At 41.9% G+C, this 15,576-nt stretch overlaps 1 protein-coding gene across 20 annotated transcripts in view; it reads left to right on the plus strand.

Moving 5' to 3' along the window:
- Positions 1-503: 503 nt before the first annotated feature.
- The window catches only part of RBFOX1 (RNA binding fox-1 homolog 1), a 1,167,105-nt gene continuing 1,152,032 nt past the window's right edge, over positions 504-15,576 (plus strand). For all 20 annotated transcript variants that reach the window (XM_077786836.1, XM_031506137.2, XM_031506136.2 and 17 more), the window contains exon 1: positions 504-738. In XM_077786836.1, coding sequence (XP_077642962.1) covers positions 511-738 — 228 coding nt within the window. In that variant the 5' untranslated portion in view covers positions 504-510. The remainder of the gene's footprint in view (positions 739-15,576) is intronic.

A 15,576-nucleotide genomic window follows, 5' to 3' on the forward strand; every position in this document is an offset into this window, starting at 1 on the left:
TGTAGTGAAATGATTTTGAAAGAAGCTGTTTGGAGTTAAGGCCACCTTTGCATTTTAATGGGTAATTACTCTTGGCATCACTACCAGTATATAACCAAAGTCCTCAGCATCCCTGGGGCACAGATGCAAATTTGGCTTTCAAGACGGCGCAGCTAATATTTTGTACTTTAAGGAAAGCCAATTTCCGTGGATGGGGAAGAAGAGAAATCCGAGGGTTTTGGCGCTGGAAGCAGCAGCAGCAGCGTGCATATAATCGATATTCTAGGAAGGGTTATTACTTTTCCCGAGGAGCAGCGGCTCCGTCCGCGCTCAGCGCTCGCAGCCGGCAGGAGAGGGCGGCAGAGAAACAGCTCCGGATCCTGCCCAGCACCCAAATTTTTAACGGGAGCGAGAACACATCGGAGCTCTCTCGCAAGCCAAATCCCCCCTTCAAAACGGCAGCTTCAGCAGCCTTTTTTTTTTTTTCTTAAAAAAAAAAAAAAAAAAAAAAAAGTCCGCAACACTTTGAAAATGTCAAATTCCTGCGGCAGCCCAGAAGACGCGGGGAAGCAGCGAGGCAGAGAAGGCAGGATAAGGAGGGAGGATGTGGATGATTCCCAGCCTGAGGGAAAGAGGCTGAAGCTGGGGGATGAAGCAGGAACCGCTGGAAGGGACGGAGAAGCAGCAGCAGAAGATGCAATGATGCCTTGCTCAGGCAGAGAAGAGCCCGTGCCCGAAGGAGGAGGCGAAGGCAAAAGTGTAAGTGAGCATCTTCAGTGGCTCAGGGAAAGGGGGAAGGGCCGGGAGGTTACCTTTGAAATTATTTGTCATCCTGAAGTTGGTAATTGGGCATCAAGAAGAGCAGGACGAATGCAATCTAGTGTCCCATCTCACCGAGATCATGAGCATGGTCCTCTTTAATTTCTGATCTTGCCTGCATGCTTTTTAGTGCAGCAGTGTGTGCTTTTATCTGTTCTCACTGCTTGCAAGATGTGTATGTCAGAGGAGTGATTTCTTTTTTTCATGGGGAGAAGGACTATTAACAGCTGAACTGCTGAACTTGCTTTTCAGCTCCCTATATCCATTTAGAAATTGGGAAAGGACTGGTGCACTGAATTGGACAGTTTGGGCTGTTTATCAGTCTGTCCACTCAGACTTTGAAGTGCATTTATGTTGAATTGCACTGTTTTACAGCTGGGGATGGGGGTAGAACCTCCAGGAGAGGAGGAGAATTGGTGGTTAGAGATCTCACGTGGTGAGATTTTGGCTAAAAAGAGCTGCTGAGCAGTTGCCTGTATAAACATCAGCATTGCCAGATGTTTACACCAGGGTAACTTTGCTGCTCAGCTGCTGTGCCCGTCAGCAGCTCCTGGGGCTCGGGGGAGAGGAGGGGAATGTTTGGATCCAGCCGAAGCTTTGCCCCTCCTGCTGTAATTTGGGCCAGGTTCTTTTCCTGGACACATCCTGGCTGCTTCCCTGGGTCAGAAATACAGGGGGAGGGTGCTGGGGACAATGCCTGGGGTGGAGGATGTTCCCTGTGTGAGTTGCCACAGGGGGTGAGTGTAGCTGTAGGAGCTGCTGGAGATTTCAGTGCACTGATTTTATCCAGATGTTTTCTGAAATGTTGGGTTTTTTCTCTCCTGGGATTGATATCCTGAATTTAGACGTGCATTTTCAAATGAAGAGCTAAGTAGATGCCCAGTGTTTCGGTAGGATTTACATTTTTAAATTTTAAAAATTTGAAATAGTTTATTTGGCTTGTTCTTGGTGGAAGAATCATCTCTAAATGCAACAGTTTTTGTGAGCTACAAAAGTATTGAAAATGTGTGTCGGTTTGTTTTCCCAAGGAGAAATCTCTTGTATCACACCATGAAACTGCAGAGAGTTGCACTTTGCTCTGTGTTTTGGGTTTCCAATGCTTTATGAAGTTAGGTTCTTTCTAACTCTCAGACAGTGAAGTACCACTCTTGTTCTTACACCACTTCTGGCAGAGACTTATTTTCCCCAAAGGAAATGCAAATTACAGGCATATTAATTGCTCAAATCACAATCCTTGCTTTTGGCTGTTTTTTTTTTTTTTTTCTCTTTTTTTTTCTTTTTTACCTGTTTTAAATTCATTCTTAAATCCATATCACTTTGGGATAAATATCTAGAAGTGAACACCAGTATGGGCTGGGGTGAAATTATTTTCAATGGTACATCTTACTATAATACCTAATTAGGAATTTCCTGAAAAATAAGCCTTAATTGAATAAATGGACTTTGTCTTTTAAGGGATCATGCAGAATATATGAGAATGATGCATACCTGAATCACTGGGCTTTTCCCCATCTGTGAGCCACTTATGTTCTGCTGCTGCAGCAAAGTTCTGTGCTAGTTAATACCTGTCCTTTTTTTTTTTTTTTTATTTTCTCCTTTCAAGGACCTGGTATATCTTCTCCAACTTTACATTCTGGCTTTTCATCAGGGGATTGTTCAAAATATTAACAAAGCAAATCAATTAATGAATAATTATTTCACTGCGTGTCTTTCCCAAAATTTTTATAATAAAATAATTGTTCCGACAGTAATTCTTAAATTAAACTGAGCTTGATTCAAAACTCATCAAAGCTCCATGAAGCTCTTCTTTCCCCTCACTGGAGTGGATTCTAGCTTGGGATGTTGCACTACATTTTGTATAAAGTTCCACTAATATTTTTCCCCTTCCCATTTCAATTTGCCTGATTTGGAGGCATTATTAGAAATTAATGACGTGACATTTAAAATTCTGTTAAATTAAAATATAAAATATTTTCTTAAAGCAATAAAAGCTTGTTCAACAATGACTGTGTCTGTCACCTTGTAGAGAGCAAACTGCTGGAAGAGATGGATTGTGTGCTCTTAGGAAACACTGGAATGACTTCATTTCTGTGTTTAGAAGAATCTTTATTTTATAGGCATAGTGGTATGGGTAATCAATGCATGCATTGGAGGAACATTTCCTAATAGTCCATTATGTCTTCCACTTTAAAGAAGGACATTTAAAAAAAAATTATAGGCTTTGACTCATTTTTGGACTCCTAATAAAAAAATCAGCACGGTGTGTGTGCTATTTCTCTGTTTATTCCACTATTTGCCTCATGCAACATCATTCTTGGGTTCAGAAGGAAGAAATCCACCATGGTCAGCTGCTCCAGCTCATTATTCCACTTATTATGGAACCTTGGATTCTGAACAATGCAGACACAATGTATATTTTATGTTCCTGGAGTGATGTGGACATTTCCTTGGCACCCTGAATTTGCAGCAGGAGCTGCTGCTGGGCACAAGTTGGTTGCAGAAGGATCTTTGAGCCCCTGGACAGAGCTTGTGAGTAACTGTGTGAGACTCATAGTTACCTGTGAGTAACTGTGAGAGACTCGTAGTTACCCAGGAGTGATCACCAGGCATGTGGATCCTTGTGATCCATGTCTCCTTGTGTTTCAAGAATAGTTCTTTTTTATCTCTCTTTAACCAACTCTTTGTGCATATGCCCGGTGAAGTTTCTTTGGATTTTGGTGCAAAGGTGCAAATTTTATTTCTGTATCCAAAAGGCCTCCTTTGTTATGAGCCAAACTTTCCCCCCATAAATATTTGTGCCAAGTTTAGAGAAGAAGACTAAATTTCCTGGGTTTGGTTTGACTTCTGTAGTGTTCCCACATCACACAGCTTCCTAAACTGTGTTTTCATCTGTAATGCCACCTGAGTCAGAAGAGAGCTTGAACTTTTACCTTCTAAACAACTTTCGGATTGACTTCAGTGCATTTGTGAATTAATGTACTGTTTTATTTTTTTTAATTGCCTTTGTGAATACTTAGAAAGGAGAAAAGGGTAGAAGTACCTTGAAGAAAAAAATGCAAGTTTTTGTTGCTAATATCAGAAGTAACATCTTTATTCAGTTCTGGGACTGTCATGTTGTAAAAGAAAATGTGAGGGAAGTATCTGAAAAAGTGCTTTTGTAGCAGGGGAAAATTGGTTTTGCTGATCAACTCTGAAGAATTGACTACACCAAACTTGTACCATGTGACAGATCCAGCCTTCTAAATCTCAGATGTTGATGGAATTGGAAACCCAGTTTGGATGGGGGGATGTGATGTGCTGTGCTGTGCAATGCCTTTGCATAGAGAACAAGTTGTACCTTGTCATTAATTTGAGTAATTCATTTGAGTATTCCTAAAGTATTCCTAAAGTGTAGAAGAACATACCTTGGAAAGCTGAGAAACACATATTGAAAAGCTGATCATTTAAAAGGAGGAGGGGAAGGGTTTTCTAGAGATTAGGATATGAGCTTGGAGCTTCAGCTCAAGACAAAATTCCCTTGTTTGAAGGATGGGTGTGGGTTCATGGTATCAAATGAAAAGCTCTGTCCAGCCCAGGTGTGGATGTAGGAACTGAACCCACCTGGATTCTCTGCAGCAGCTCCAGTGTGTGCCTTCAGCTGCTGTCCTGGGAGGGTTTTGGGGTAAATAACAAAGACATTAGGAGGCCTTGAATTTGAGCATGGTGTTAATCTTGATGAGTGAAATACACATTTTTTATCTCTTCTGTTTAGCTTGGGTTAAAGTCATTTTTAACTCAATAACTCAGGGCTTTTTCACTAAATACATGCATAAAACATAGAATGAACTGTAGGAATTGGATCTGAAGTCTGACAGTTTGACCTTTGGTTACACTGTGTTAGTGCATTTTCTCATGGATTTTCTGGTTTAGGACATTTATTTGCTCCTTACAGTTGGTTTATTACAAAACCTGATTTGTGTGTGTATGGCTTTGTGATCATGATTGCATTTATAAATAGTACTTTAAAGAAGAAATGTGTTTGAGAAGGGAGAAACTGGAATGGTGGGTTTGTCTGGGCTGAGAGTCAAATTTAAGGTGCTGATTTTTGACTCTCAGGATTCTAGGCAGATTGAACCATTCTGCTGTCAAGGCTGTGGTTTAGTCCTTTTCCTTTGCTCTTTATAACAGTGTTTCAATCTATTGAGTTCCTTTTGTCCTCAGACATTATGGAATGGATGTGATTTAGGGGAGCACCATAAATTTAAAGTGTTTTGAAGAGCAGGACATTTGGAACATGTTGGAGACTGCATCTGCCTTTCCTCTCTTTCCTTTTTTGGGGTGGATTACCTAATTAGAGGATAATTTAAGGATTTAATCTATTGACTTGTTAAGCAGACTGCGATAGTTGCTGGAATTACTGCTTTTGTTTTGATTCAGAGCACAATCACGTTCTGTGATCCAGGACAGACACATAATTATTTGCCTTTGGAAGTGGGAAGAAAGGAGATGATAATTCTTTAGAAGTCAGTGGTGGCATTGATACAAGGTGCTGGAGTTACTTCCACAGGAATATTTGCTAAATGAAAGTAAAGGAGCTTTGGTAGAAAGGTGTGGATAAATCAATAATTGGTTTGGACTGGATTCCAAGAACAAGTTGAAGAGAAATGTTCTCCCTAAAACTGATGCATCCTCCTGTTAACCTCTGGCTGGTGTCAGCAAACTGTCAGCAAACAATGGCACTGCAGCCTGAGCAGGAATAATTGCAGCAAGGAATTGCCTGAGACAAGGAAAGGCAGCAGCAAGAGACCCTTATGAATTACCTTGTTTGGCCATTTTTTCCTGCAGCTGCACTAGATGGCAGGGGCTGAGTGTGCAAAGCTAAAGGCTTTGTGTGCATTATCCTATTATTTTGTCATGAAGGAATTTTAATTTAATTCAGCAAATAACTGCCTGTTTTCAACAAGCAATTTCAACCAAGAGCAACATTGGCCAGTTGTGTTTAGTCATTGGAAGTTCAATTTCACTGATAAGGAACATTCATGGAGCATTTCTATCCCAGTTTGAGTAATCAATTGCCTCACTTTACAATTTTTGTAGAATGACTGGAATATTACTTTTGCTTGAAATTATAAATGCATTAAAGTCTTGCAGAGTGCAAAAGAAGACATTTGTGATCTATGTTCAATTAGAGGAGATATGAAATTAAGATATTTGTATATTGCTCTTATTTGCTATGCTTTCTTCTTCTGTATGCCAATGTCAGCCAGGAAAATATTTTTATTTCAAGTCTCTGTGATTTAAAGATGAATAAAATTATTTACTTTACTTTGTTTTTTTAAAATATTTTCAGTCTGAGTCATTAGCCCTCAGTACAACAATGAGGAATAAGCCCCAGAAGCTATGCAAAAATTTGAAAATGGAATCAGGCTGGTGCTTCACTGGCTGTCCCTTTCCTGTGGAGTAGTCAATGTTCAGACTCATTTGGGATGCATTATTTCTAAAGAGTTGCTATTTTGTTCCATTACATTAGGCTGCAGGATCTGCTGCACTGCCACCCATGTAATTTCCCCCTCAGGAATGCACTTAATGTGTTCTGATGTTTGAATGCTTTCCCCACTGTGCACTTCTTAAACACCCAAGGAGTTACAGGCAGGCTTGTCTACACTAGAAAGGATCTTATCCTTTAAATTCAGAGTACAGAATATTTACTTTTGATGGTTGTCTCATCTTCTGATCTCTTTCCTTCAGGAACCTTAAAATACCTTTAAAATGGGCATAACTGGTCCAACACTTGTGAGCCAGCTGGTCACTGCCAGCAAACTTCAAACAGCTTGGTGTAGGAAAATGCAACAGCTGAGTGACTTAACCTGGTGACTCTAAGTGCTAGATAATGAAGTAATTCTCAATTAATTGTACTGATAATTAATAAAGGTCCATCTAAGTTCCACAAATCAATGAGAAGTGTCTGCAGTCCTTGGTAAGGATATTTTCATTCCAGCCTGAAAAGTAAAATTTGTTTAAAGTGAAAAAGATTTCCTGAGCACAATAATTCTTACACCATCTATTCTTTCACCTGCTGGTTTTCCCCCTGCAAGTTTCCAATATATTGGAATATATTCCAATATATTGGATGTCAGCCCTGCTGCACAGGGATATGGCTTTAGGATCCCTAGGAAAGGACACAGTTCTGGTTCCTCATTTCATAGAATTATCTTTCTTTACAAAAGCGGAAAGGTGGAGGTAGAGAAGCCCATGGCTGTCCAAGGTTTTATGGCAAGGATTGTGCAGGATCCTGACAAGAACTGAGCAGGGACACCATGGAATCAGCCCTGGCATGGACTTAGAAGGGTTCTGTTTTCCCAGGGTTCTCTTTTCCCTTGAAGAATTGAGCAAGGACAGCACAGGAGCAGCCATGAATGGATGCACTGAAGGGGCTCTGCATTTCCCCAGCTCCTGAAATTATTTTGAAGATGTGGGTTACCCTGAAGCATAATGAGGTGGTGAAAAATTAACAAATTTTCACAAAGTTTCCATTCCTTTTACTCTCTACAAATAGTTTGGTAAATTCTTGTTTGAGCTGAGTTGTAATGTGCATTCAACATGTGTTATCTTCAGGGAATGTTATTTTCCACAAAATGAAGGCTAATCACAAAAAATATAAATGGATTTAGTATGTAAAATGATGAAGTCACCACACTGAGACTGTCGTAGTTCCTGGAGTTGGGCCACAACTAAATGGAAATGAAACATTCTTATCAATAATGCACTGGGGAAGTAACATCTGTTCTGAGATGCTGAGAGGTTGTTTTTTCATTCACTAAAATATTTATTTCAACTAAAAAACCCTAATCTTTTCACTGTCTCCAGAGGGCAGAATCATTGACTGTTATGTTTAGAAACTGTCTGTGAATTACAAGAGTCCATATAAAATGGAAAGGATGCTGATTGAGCAATTAATCACATTTTACTTAATTTCAAATAAATAATGACATTACAGAAAGCTGTTGCATTAGCTCCAAAAAAACCCCCGATTCTTAGAAAAGCAGCAGAACAAAATGTCTTTCTCTCACTAAAGGCTAGGTTCCAGCTCTTGAAGGCACAAAACCAATAGTTTTTGGTGATGTGGCAATATTTTCTTCTAATTAGCCAGTGTGGTGTTACACATGTTACATAAAGGTTGCTGTGCTTGGCCACTCATGTTCAGATCCTTCTTAGATTTCAAGGCTAGAATTGACTGCTAGACCCTGGTTTCTGGTAGAAGTTAATTCCATCTTCCTAAATTCTTTTTGAGCTAGAACATGGAATATTTTACAAAAACAGCCACTGTTGATTAAAGGCTTCAGGTCACGGACTGCTCCTCAAGTCTCCAGGTAAATTTCTTGCTGTAGATAATTATTCTTAGAATAAAAATATAAATCCTTGCCTGGAGTTGGAATTTGCCCAACTGCTCATCCCAGCCTGAGTGGATTGTTTTGCACCAGATGTTATTGACTCCCATGATGGGAATAAACTCATTTTCTCCTCCTGGATAAGCCCAGCATCTGGATCCATGTGCTTTGTTTTCCATCCTGCAGGTCTGTGCTCCCCATCTGAAATAATTCATCCGTGCCCTCGCTGGCTCTTTGCAAGTTCAACATTTTTGCAGAAAGCTGATTCTGCTGGATGTGCCTTGTTAATATATCAATGGTTTAGGTACTGCTCTGGCCTGGGCTCCAGGTTCATTTACCAACAGCTGCCAATGTCACAAAACATTCTGTGTTTGCCCACATGGAAACATTTTTGTCAGACAAGCCCAGAATTTATGACCGCAATTTGATTTAAATTATCTGAAAATTACCAATGCCTTGATTTATACATACTCACTTTCCAATTCACTGTGAAAAAAAAAAAATCACGGAATAATATTCATGGAAGAACAGATCCTTGTGGGATGTTAATTGCAGAGGCATCTTAATTGGAATTATTCTGCTCCTGCTCCTTTTTTTTCTATCTGCTGAGTTTTGATTCATTTAAAATGTCCTATGTAGCTGTGCACACAAAAGCGTGTGCATGTTAGCACTTCAGAGTGGTGATTCATTCACTTCAGCACTCAATTGTGATTTTAGAAAAAAATCATTATGTAACTGAGCCGAAAAGATCAAAACTAAATTAATATCTTGTTACCTCTTGGACAAATGATTTTTGCCCAGGTGATAACTTTCCAAACCCCTTAATCTTCCCAGGTGAGAGCTCAGGTGGGATAATTGTGACTCAGACCCTGCGTGGTGTCTTGGGACTCGGTGTCTGCCAGCCTGGGAGCTGCTGAGGCTGTTCCCTCGGGGTGTGTGCAGTGGGCACTGTTAGCAGGGCAGCTTTTCACCAAAGCAAAATGAGGAAAAACCCCCAGAAAAAGCCCAGCTGTGTGGCTGAAATACATTCTGGGCCTGCAGCTGCCTGGTCAGTGCAGGGAGAGGTGTGAAGGTGCTGGGAAGGTGTTGGAATCTGTGGTATTGATGATTCTGAGATTGTAGAAAGTCTCTGTCTTTCAGCCCCGCTGCCAAAGCAGAAGCCATAATTGGTCTGTGCTGGTTTCCAGGTTGTTTATTCTGTTTATCTCTAACATGTTCTGCTGCCCTGCCCAGCTCTGTCCTGCAGGGCAGCGTGTGGGGCTCTGCCCTCAGTGGGATGTGACAAACATTAAATACCAGAAACTCCCTGGGCTGGATTTACAATAACGTGCCAATATCTGTCACCTACGTTGGACAGTGTGTGCCCAGCCTGAACCAACAGAAAAATGCCAACACCGCAGTGAGACATGGAGGGCATGAAGAAGGAGAAAAAGGACAAGACACACCCAATTTCCTCCATCTTGTCCCCTTTGGACCCCGTATCTAGAATCCTAAAATTTTACTTTTGCACCCGTGCCACACTTAATTATTACTTATATCAAACACTCAGAGCTGGTAATTCATCCTGTAAGATTGAAAACTCTTTTGCATGGACAGAGATCACAGACAGTGTCTCTGGGGGCTCTGTCCAGGGGGGTTCCTGACCCCTGCCAGGGTCCCAGACCCTCCAGGGCAGCCAGAGGGAAGCCCTGGATTCCCATGGGAAGGGACCAGGAAAAGCCCAGCCCCTGTTTGCTGCAGGGTGATCAATTGATGTCTAAATGGAATCCCAGAAATCTCCCCCCTGGAGGGGTCTGCGATCACCCCGGGTGGGCACAGGGAGGTCAGGGACCAGCAGGCAGAGGGGGGAGTTCCCCTGACCTGTTGGCACCTCTGATGGAGAAAGGAGCTGGCAGAGGTGGGCACAGTTTGGGCTGAGCCCTGGCAGTCTCTGTTTTCTCCTGTGTCATAACAACATTCTCTCAGTGGTGTTTGTGCAGTGTTAGTGTTGTCTCTGCCGAAACACTATATTATAATACTATATTATATTAATTATATCATATTATATTAGATATTGTATTTTACATTATAATATAGGCTGCAACATGAAAGGTTCTCCCAGCCTGGGGAGTTGATTTGTGGAACACCTACTGCAGAAGCTTAGCAAAGTCAGTGCCTGGTGGTGCTGAGTGGACAGAGGCACAGTTTTGTCTTGTTTTTTTTTTCCTGTTTGTTTATTTTTCACTGGGAAAAAACCATAATCCCACAGAGTAATAACTTTGCTAAAACCACCTTGTTAAAAAAATAAACAATAATTAATTCCTGATATTTTGTGCCAAATGCTCAGTTCTCTCATTAGAACTCCACATACACAAATGATAGTATCCTCTTATCTGTTTATCTTTTTAAGGCTTGTTTTTGTAAAATGAACAATTACTTAAATTGCTAAAGTAGATTTTTTTTAAGCTTGGTGCTCTTAAATCTGCTAAAGGAGAGGAGCTCTTTCATGTGCTGTTCCTCAGCCCTTCATCTGCAGGTTCTGAAGAAGCTGTTGGATTACTAAATCAGGACTGAGATCTGAATGCTGCCAACAGAGGAGGCTGCAGAATGGAACTGGTTGCATATGTTTGATGTGATTGTGCAGATGTGTGCACATCCTTGGCGCTGCTTTAGTCGTGCATCAGTTTTAGTAATTGCCAGGAATATTTTTCTTTTTCTGAGCTCAAAGTGCAAAATGCCTAATTAATGCCTTGATTAATGCCTAATTCTGGCATGCTGATCTAAGGAATCCTGGAAATGAAATGTGCCTATAAACAAAAGTTTTGACTTTCTCAATCACAGACCCCTGTTTCAGCTAAAGAGCTGTTGTCTGAAGAAAATGATGACTTGTAAGGTGTAAAATCTGTTCTTGGCCATCTCAAGAGTTTTCTAGGACTTTGAAAATTCACTAAACTTTTTTTTCTGCTCCTCTTTAGTTTGAACTTTTAAAATTGCTGCCCTGGGAGCAGAGGATGGGCATTGGGGGTGTGGAGCATGGCTCCAGCTGGCAGGGAGCCCTGATCCCAGGTCTGTAGCAGGACAGCTGGCAGCATTCTCTGTTACTCAGCAATACCTTCAGGAACATTTGCAAAGAAAGGGACATTGGTGTGTCCCTCACTGTGAATGTTAAGTCAGGTAGGTGACATCAGCCCTCTCTTCTGTCCCAGTATTGAAACTGGCCCAAAGCAGTATCCAGACCATTCTCCTCACAAAAACAGCTCAAAACCCAGAATCACCCACTTTCCATGGAGTGCCTTGTAGCTAAGTAATTCCAAAGGCATCTGGTGTGAAGTGCTCAAGTGCCAAAGAAGTGATCAACAGCTTCAAGTATCAAAAACTTCAAGTTTCATCTGTAATAAATGATATAAAATCATCTGAACAGCCTTCCTTATGAAGGCAGTTTATTATTTACAGAGGCCTTCAAGGGGATTTGGAGGCAGGTTGATGAAATGTCACTGCTTTCACCTCACAAAGTAATTGTATTTTAATGAAGTAAAACCTCTCAGTTGCAGAGATGATGTTGGCTGGTGGGGGAATACCAATGAATGTAAGGGAATAAACTGGGGAAAGAATCTGCTTTTCTCAGAGGGATCAAGAAGAGAGGGAACAAATTCAAGGAATTCTTGTGGAGGTCCCAAGGTGCTTCACTGTTGTTGATGCTCCCTTGAAGGTGAGGAGATCAGTCACTGAAGTCACAGCAGCAGAGGATGAGCCCTGTGTCTCACTGGAGCTGGATGTCAGGTTTTGTTTCAGCAGCTTTGCTTGGTCCTTGGCCATGTTCAGAGAATTTGGTGCTCAGTGCAGTGTTTAACTCGTGATGTTTGTCACCTGTGGCACCAGTGCAGAGCCCACCCTGGGTCAGGGGTGGCTCCATGTGGTGGAAAAGTCTCTCCTCCACCCCGAGCTTCCAAAGAAAGGCTCAGCAGTCTCTGTTGTTTGGTCTCAAGGCAGTTTATTGCAAGTTATCCAAAAGATTTTCTTCTCTGCTGCTGTGGTTTGCTCAGAGCTCAGGCAGAGGCACACACACACCCTGACATCCTCTCTGACCCCGACTGCTTCTTCTCTCCCCGCCCAGGGCTGCTGCTCTCTTTTATATGGGACATTACGTGTTACATGGTTACAGTTTTTCCCCAATGCCTATTACCTATATTAAATGGTGATTTTCTATCTTTTATATGGGACATTACATGTTCCATGGTTACAGTTTTTCCCCAATGCCTATTACCTATATTAAATGGTGCTTTTCTACTCTAAACCAATCTGTGAGTGCCAACATCACCAAGAACAGGGAGGTGAGGAAGGAGAAAGAGGGAGGACAGGGCAGGCCCAAATCCCTCCATCCTAAAACCTCTGACCCCCATGTACAAAACCAAAACCCCCCTGTACAGCACTCAAAAATTCTTCCCTCTACTTTGTAACTTCTTCTACTATAACACCTAAACTTTTGTGACTTCTTGTTCTTCCTGCAAGGTTGTTAGCTCATTCCATGGTTCAAACCCAAAATCACAGCTGTTTCCAGCTGCCTGCCAGGGTCTCAAATGCTTCTGGCCTGGGCCTGCAACATCCAAAAATGTCTGAGGGACATTCTGAGTTCTGACACACTGGGTCAGTGTGTGGAGTCCCAAGATCCATTCCTCTTCAGGAAATCACAAACAAGAACGTGGCTGTGGATCTGACTAATGTTTTGTTTTCTTCCTTTGTGTGGTTTTCCTCCTCTATCTTTGAATTAGAAAGAAGTTAAAATCTCTTTGCTTTTAGTTGTACTTATATTAGTTCAGTCAAGGCTCCCCTGACTCCAAAAACACTTTCTTAGCTTAATTTCCCAAGAATTAGTTGCACCACATAAAACAAGTAGTTCAAATGCTCATATTCTAGGATTAGCCACTTTTAAGCGGCAACAATAGAATTTGAACATACACGTACACATCTCCATTAGGTTCAACTAAAACTTATTTTGAAAAGTACCATGGATTTCTCTGATGAAAAGTTCATGTAAATTTAAGAAATGTGTTTAGTACTGAGATAATAAAAGACCAATTTCTTCTGAAGGGCTGATAAGCTATAGCTTAAAGGTGATTTTACATATGCAATGTAAATTTTTTTTCATTCAGTGCCTGAAAGTCCTGCAAAGGCCAGGCAGATTCCCCCACCTTTGAAATTAATTTTAGAGTATGACTGCAGCAGAGTTTGATTTGCAAACACAGCATCTAATTTCTTTAGTTTTGACTTAAGGAACCTGGCTGATTCCTACATAACACCTGATGGTTATATTGTGTTTTCACTTAAACTGAGAGGGCAAAAACTCCAGAAGGGACAGTGGGATCCTCCTAAATCTCCTGAGACCTGAGCCAGAATCTGATTTTTACATATGCTCAAAACTTTGAGCCTGCTGATGCTTTCTGCAGAACTGACAGAAACATTTCATTAAACAAATGATGATGTTTGTTTTGTTGTGTTTAATTTTTTTCTGTTCTTTACTGTACGGTGCATTTGCATGAAAATGGCATTTTGAAGAGTGATCTGTTCCTGGTGCTAGTCCCTCACCTGGAGGCATAATCTCTGCTTGGATTTGCAATTAGTTGCTGTGGAAATGATTGTTGCAGTGGCAGAGCTGGTGCTCTGCTCTTGGGTGGAAAGGGAGCAGCAGGAGCTGATGAATACTTAAATCACCCAAGTTTTATGCAAAGATCTCTGCAAAATTACACACACCGGGGGAAAGATGAAATTGAGAAGCCACACAGACAAAGTGCAGTGCTCTTAAAAATGTTTCCATCCCTGACCTGTCTCTCATCAAGCCAGTGTCAAATTAGGAACCAGCTGTGCTGCAGAAGGAGCAAAGTTTATTGGAGCCTACAAGGAAATGCCCAGAGCTATTCTCAGACTATTTTAACTTGATTAGGATACCTCTGGCTGGGGCAGGAGTTCTGTTTTCTGGGGGAGGAAATCATCACTTCAAGGTCTGAATTAGGACTTCCTGAGGTATGAATCAAGATAAGCATGGTGGCTTGTGCCAGGCACCAAACCCACCTCTCAAACAGCAACACAGAACTGTATTAATATCACTTAAAATCCTAAAAACATATTTGGGGAGAAAGCAAAGCAGAGCTGGATTGAGACAACTGCATCTTCTGGGCAAGTGACATTTTGTAGTGCAGGTGTGTGTGCCAGCCCCTCGGTTCCACCTCTGTCCTGTCCTGGGCAGAGGCAGCAGATGGCTCTGCTGAAGGTGGCCTGAGCTCTGTGAGACTGACAACAAAGAGCTGAGCTGCTTCTGCAGCTTCCTGAAGGTTTCTCTCCCTTATCACGACATGTTTTCTTATTAACAAGTTCTTAGTTTTTGCCCTCCCAGCTGCCAGGAAATCAGTTATGTTTTCAGTTCTGTGGGTGTTCTCAGGATGTCTTGGGGAAGTTACCAAGAGAGCAGCCTTGGGTGTTGTATTCGGTACCAAATACAGCATTTTAGTGTGTGTAGAAAATGGTATTAAAGCGAGAATGTCTCACTCAGATAAATTTTTTTGTGCCCCTGGTTCTCAGATTCATTTTGAAAGCAATGAAGTGCCTTTTTTTTTTTTTTTTTTTTTTTTTTTTTTTTTTTTTTTTTGTGGGTTCATTCAGTTTATGGATTAGCAGCAGGCTTGGGGGAGATTCCTTCATGGTTTTCATGGAGATGAAACAGCCAACACAAAGCAAAGCCACCTCCTCTCCTCCTTGTAGCACAAGGTGCTTGTAGAACATGGTCAGAAACTCTAAAACACCGTCGGAAACTCTCCAGCCTGCTCTGTTATGGAGCTCACACCCCACATCTGCACCTAAGTCAGCAGTGACAATTCAGGCATCTGGGCACATTTTCCAAGCAAACACTTCCCAACACGTGCAGCAGGTAGGTGGAGTGAAGGAATTGCTCCTTGGAAAAGGAGCTCCAGTGTCTGGGGCAGAGAGTAAATCTGTGTCCCAATATTTGGCAATTATGAAATGAACTGAGAGGGTTGGAAGTGCCTTTTATGGTGCAGGCACTTTGGGAAGTCACTGGTTTGCTCAGTTGGAATTCTGTTGCATGGTTCTGCCCTAAGAAGTTTGGCAGCAAGACAGAGAGAGCTGATCAAAGACATCTCCCTGTGCATCTGCATAGACAGGTCACATCCCAGAATAACACAGGGGGCTCTGAAACCCAAACCAAGTGCTGAGGCCATTAGCACATTGCCTCCAGTGAGGCACAAATCAATGCCTCACCCTCCCTGTCCTTGCTGAAGTTGTTTTTAGAATCTCAGTGTTTAGGAACCCCCATGCCTCGCTCCTGCTTCCCCCTTTCCCCCCTGCCCCCAGCACCCCCTGTCCTTCCGTGCCCCCTCCCCAGGGTGGGTTTGGTGTTCAGGAGCCAGCACAGCTCTCCTGG

Source organism: Lonchura striata, chromosome 16, assembly GCF_046129695.1.
Source record: "Lonchura striata isolate bLonStr1 chromosome 16, bLonStr1.mat, whole genome shotgun sequence".
NCBI classification, from domain to species: domain Eukaryota; kingdom Metazoa; phylum Chordata; class Aves; order Passeriformes; family Estrildidae; genus Lonchura; species Lonchura striata.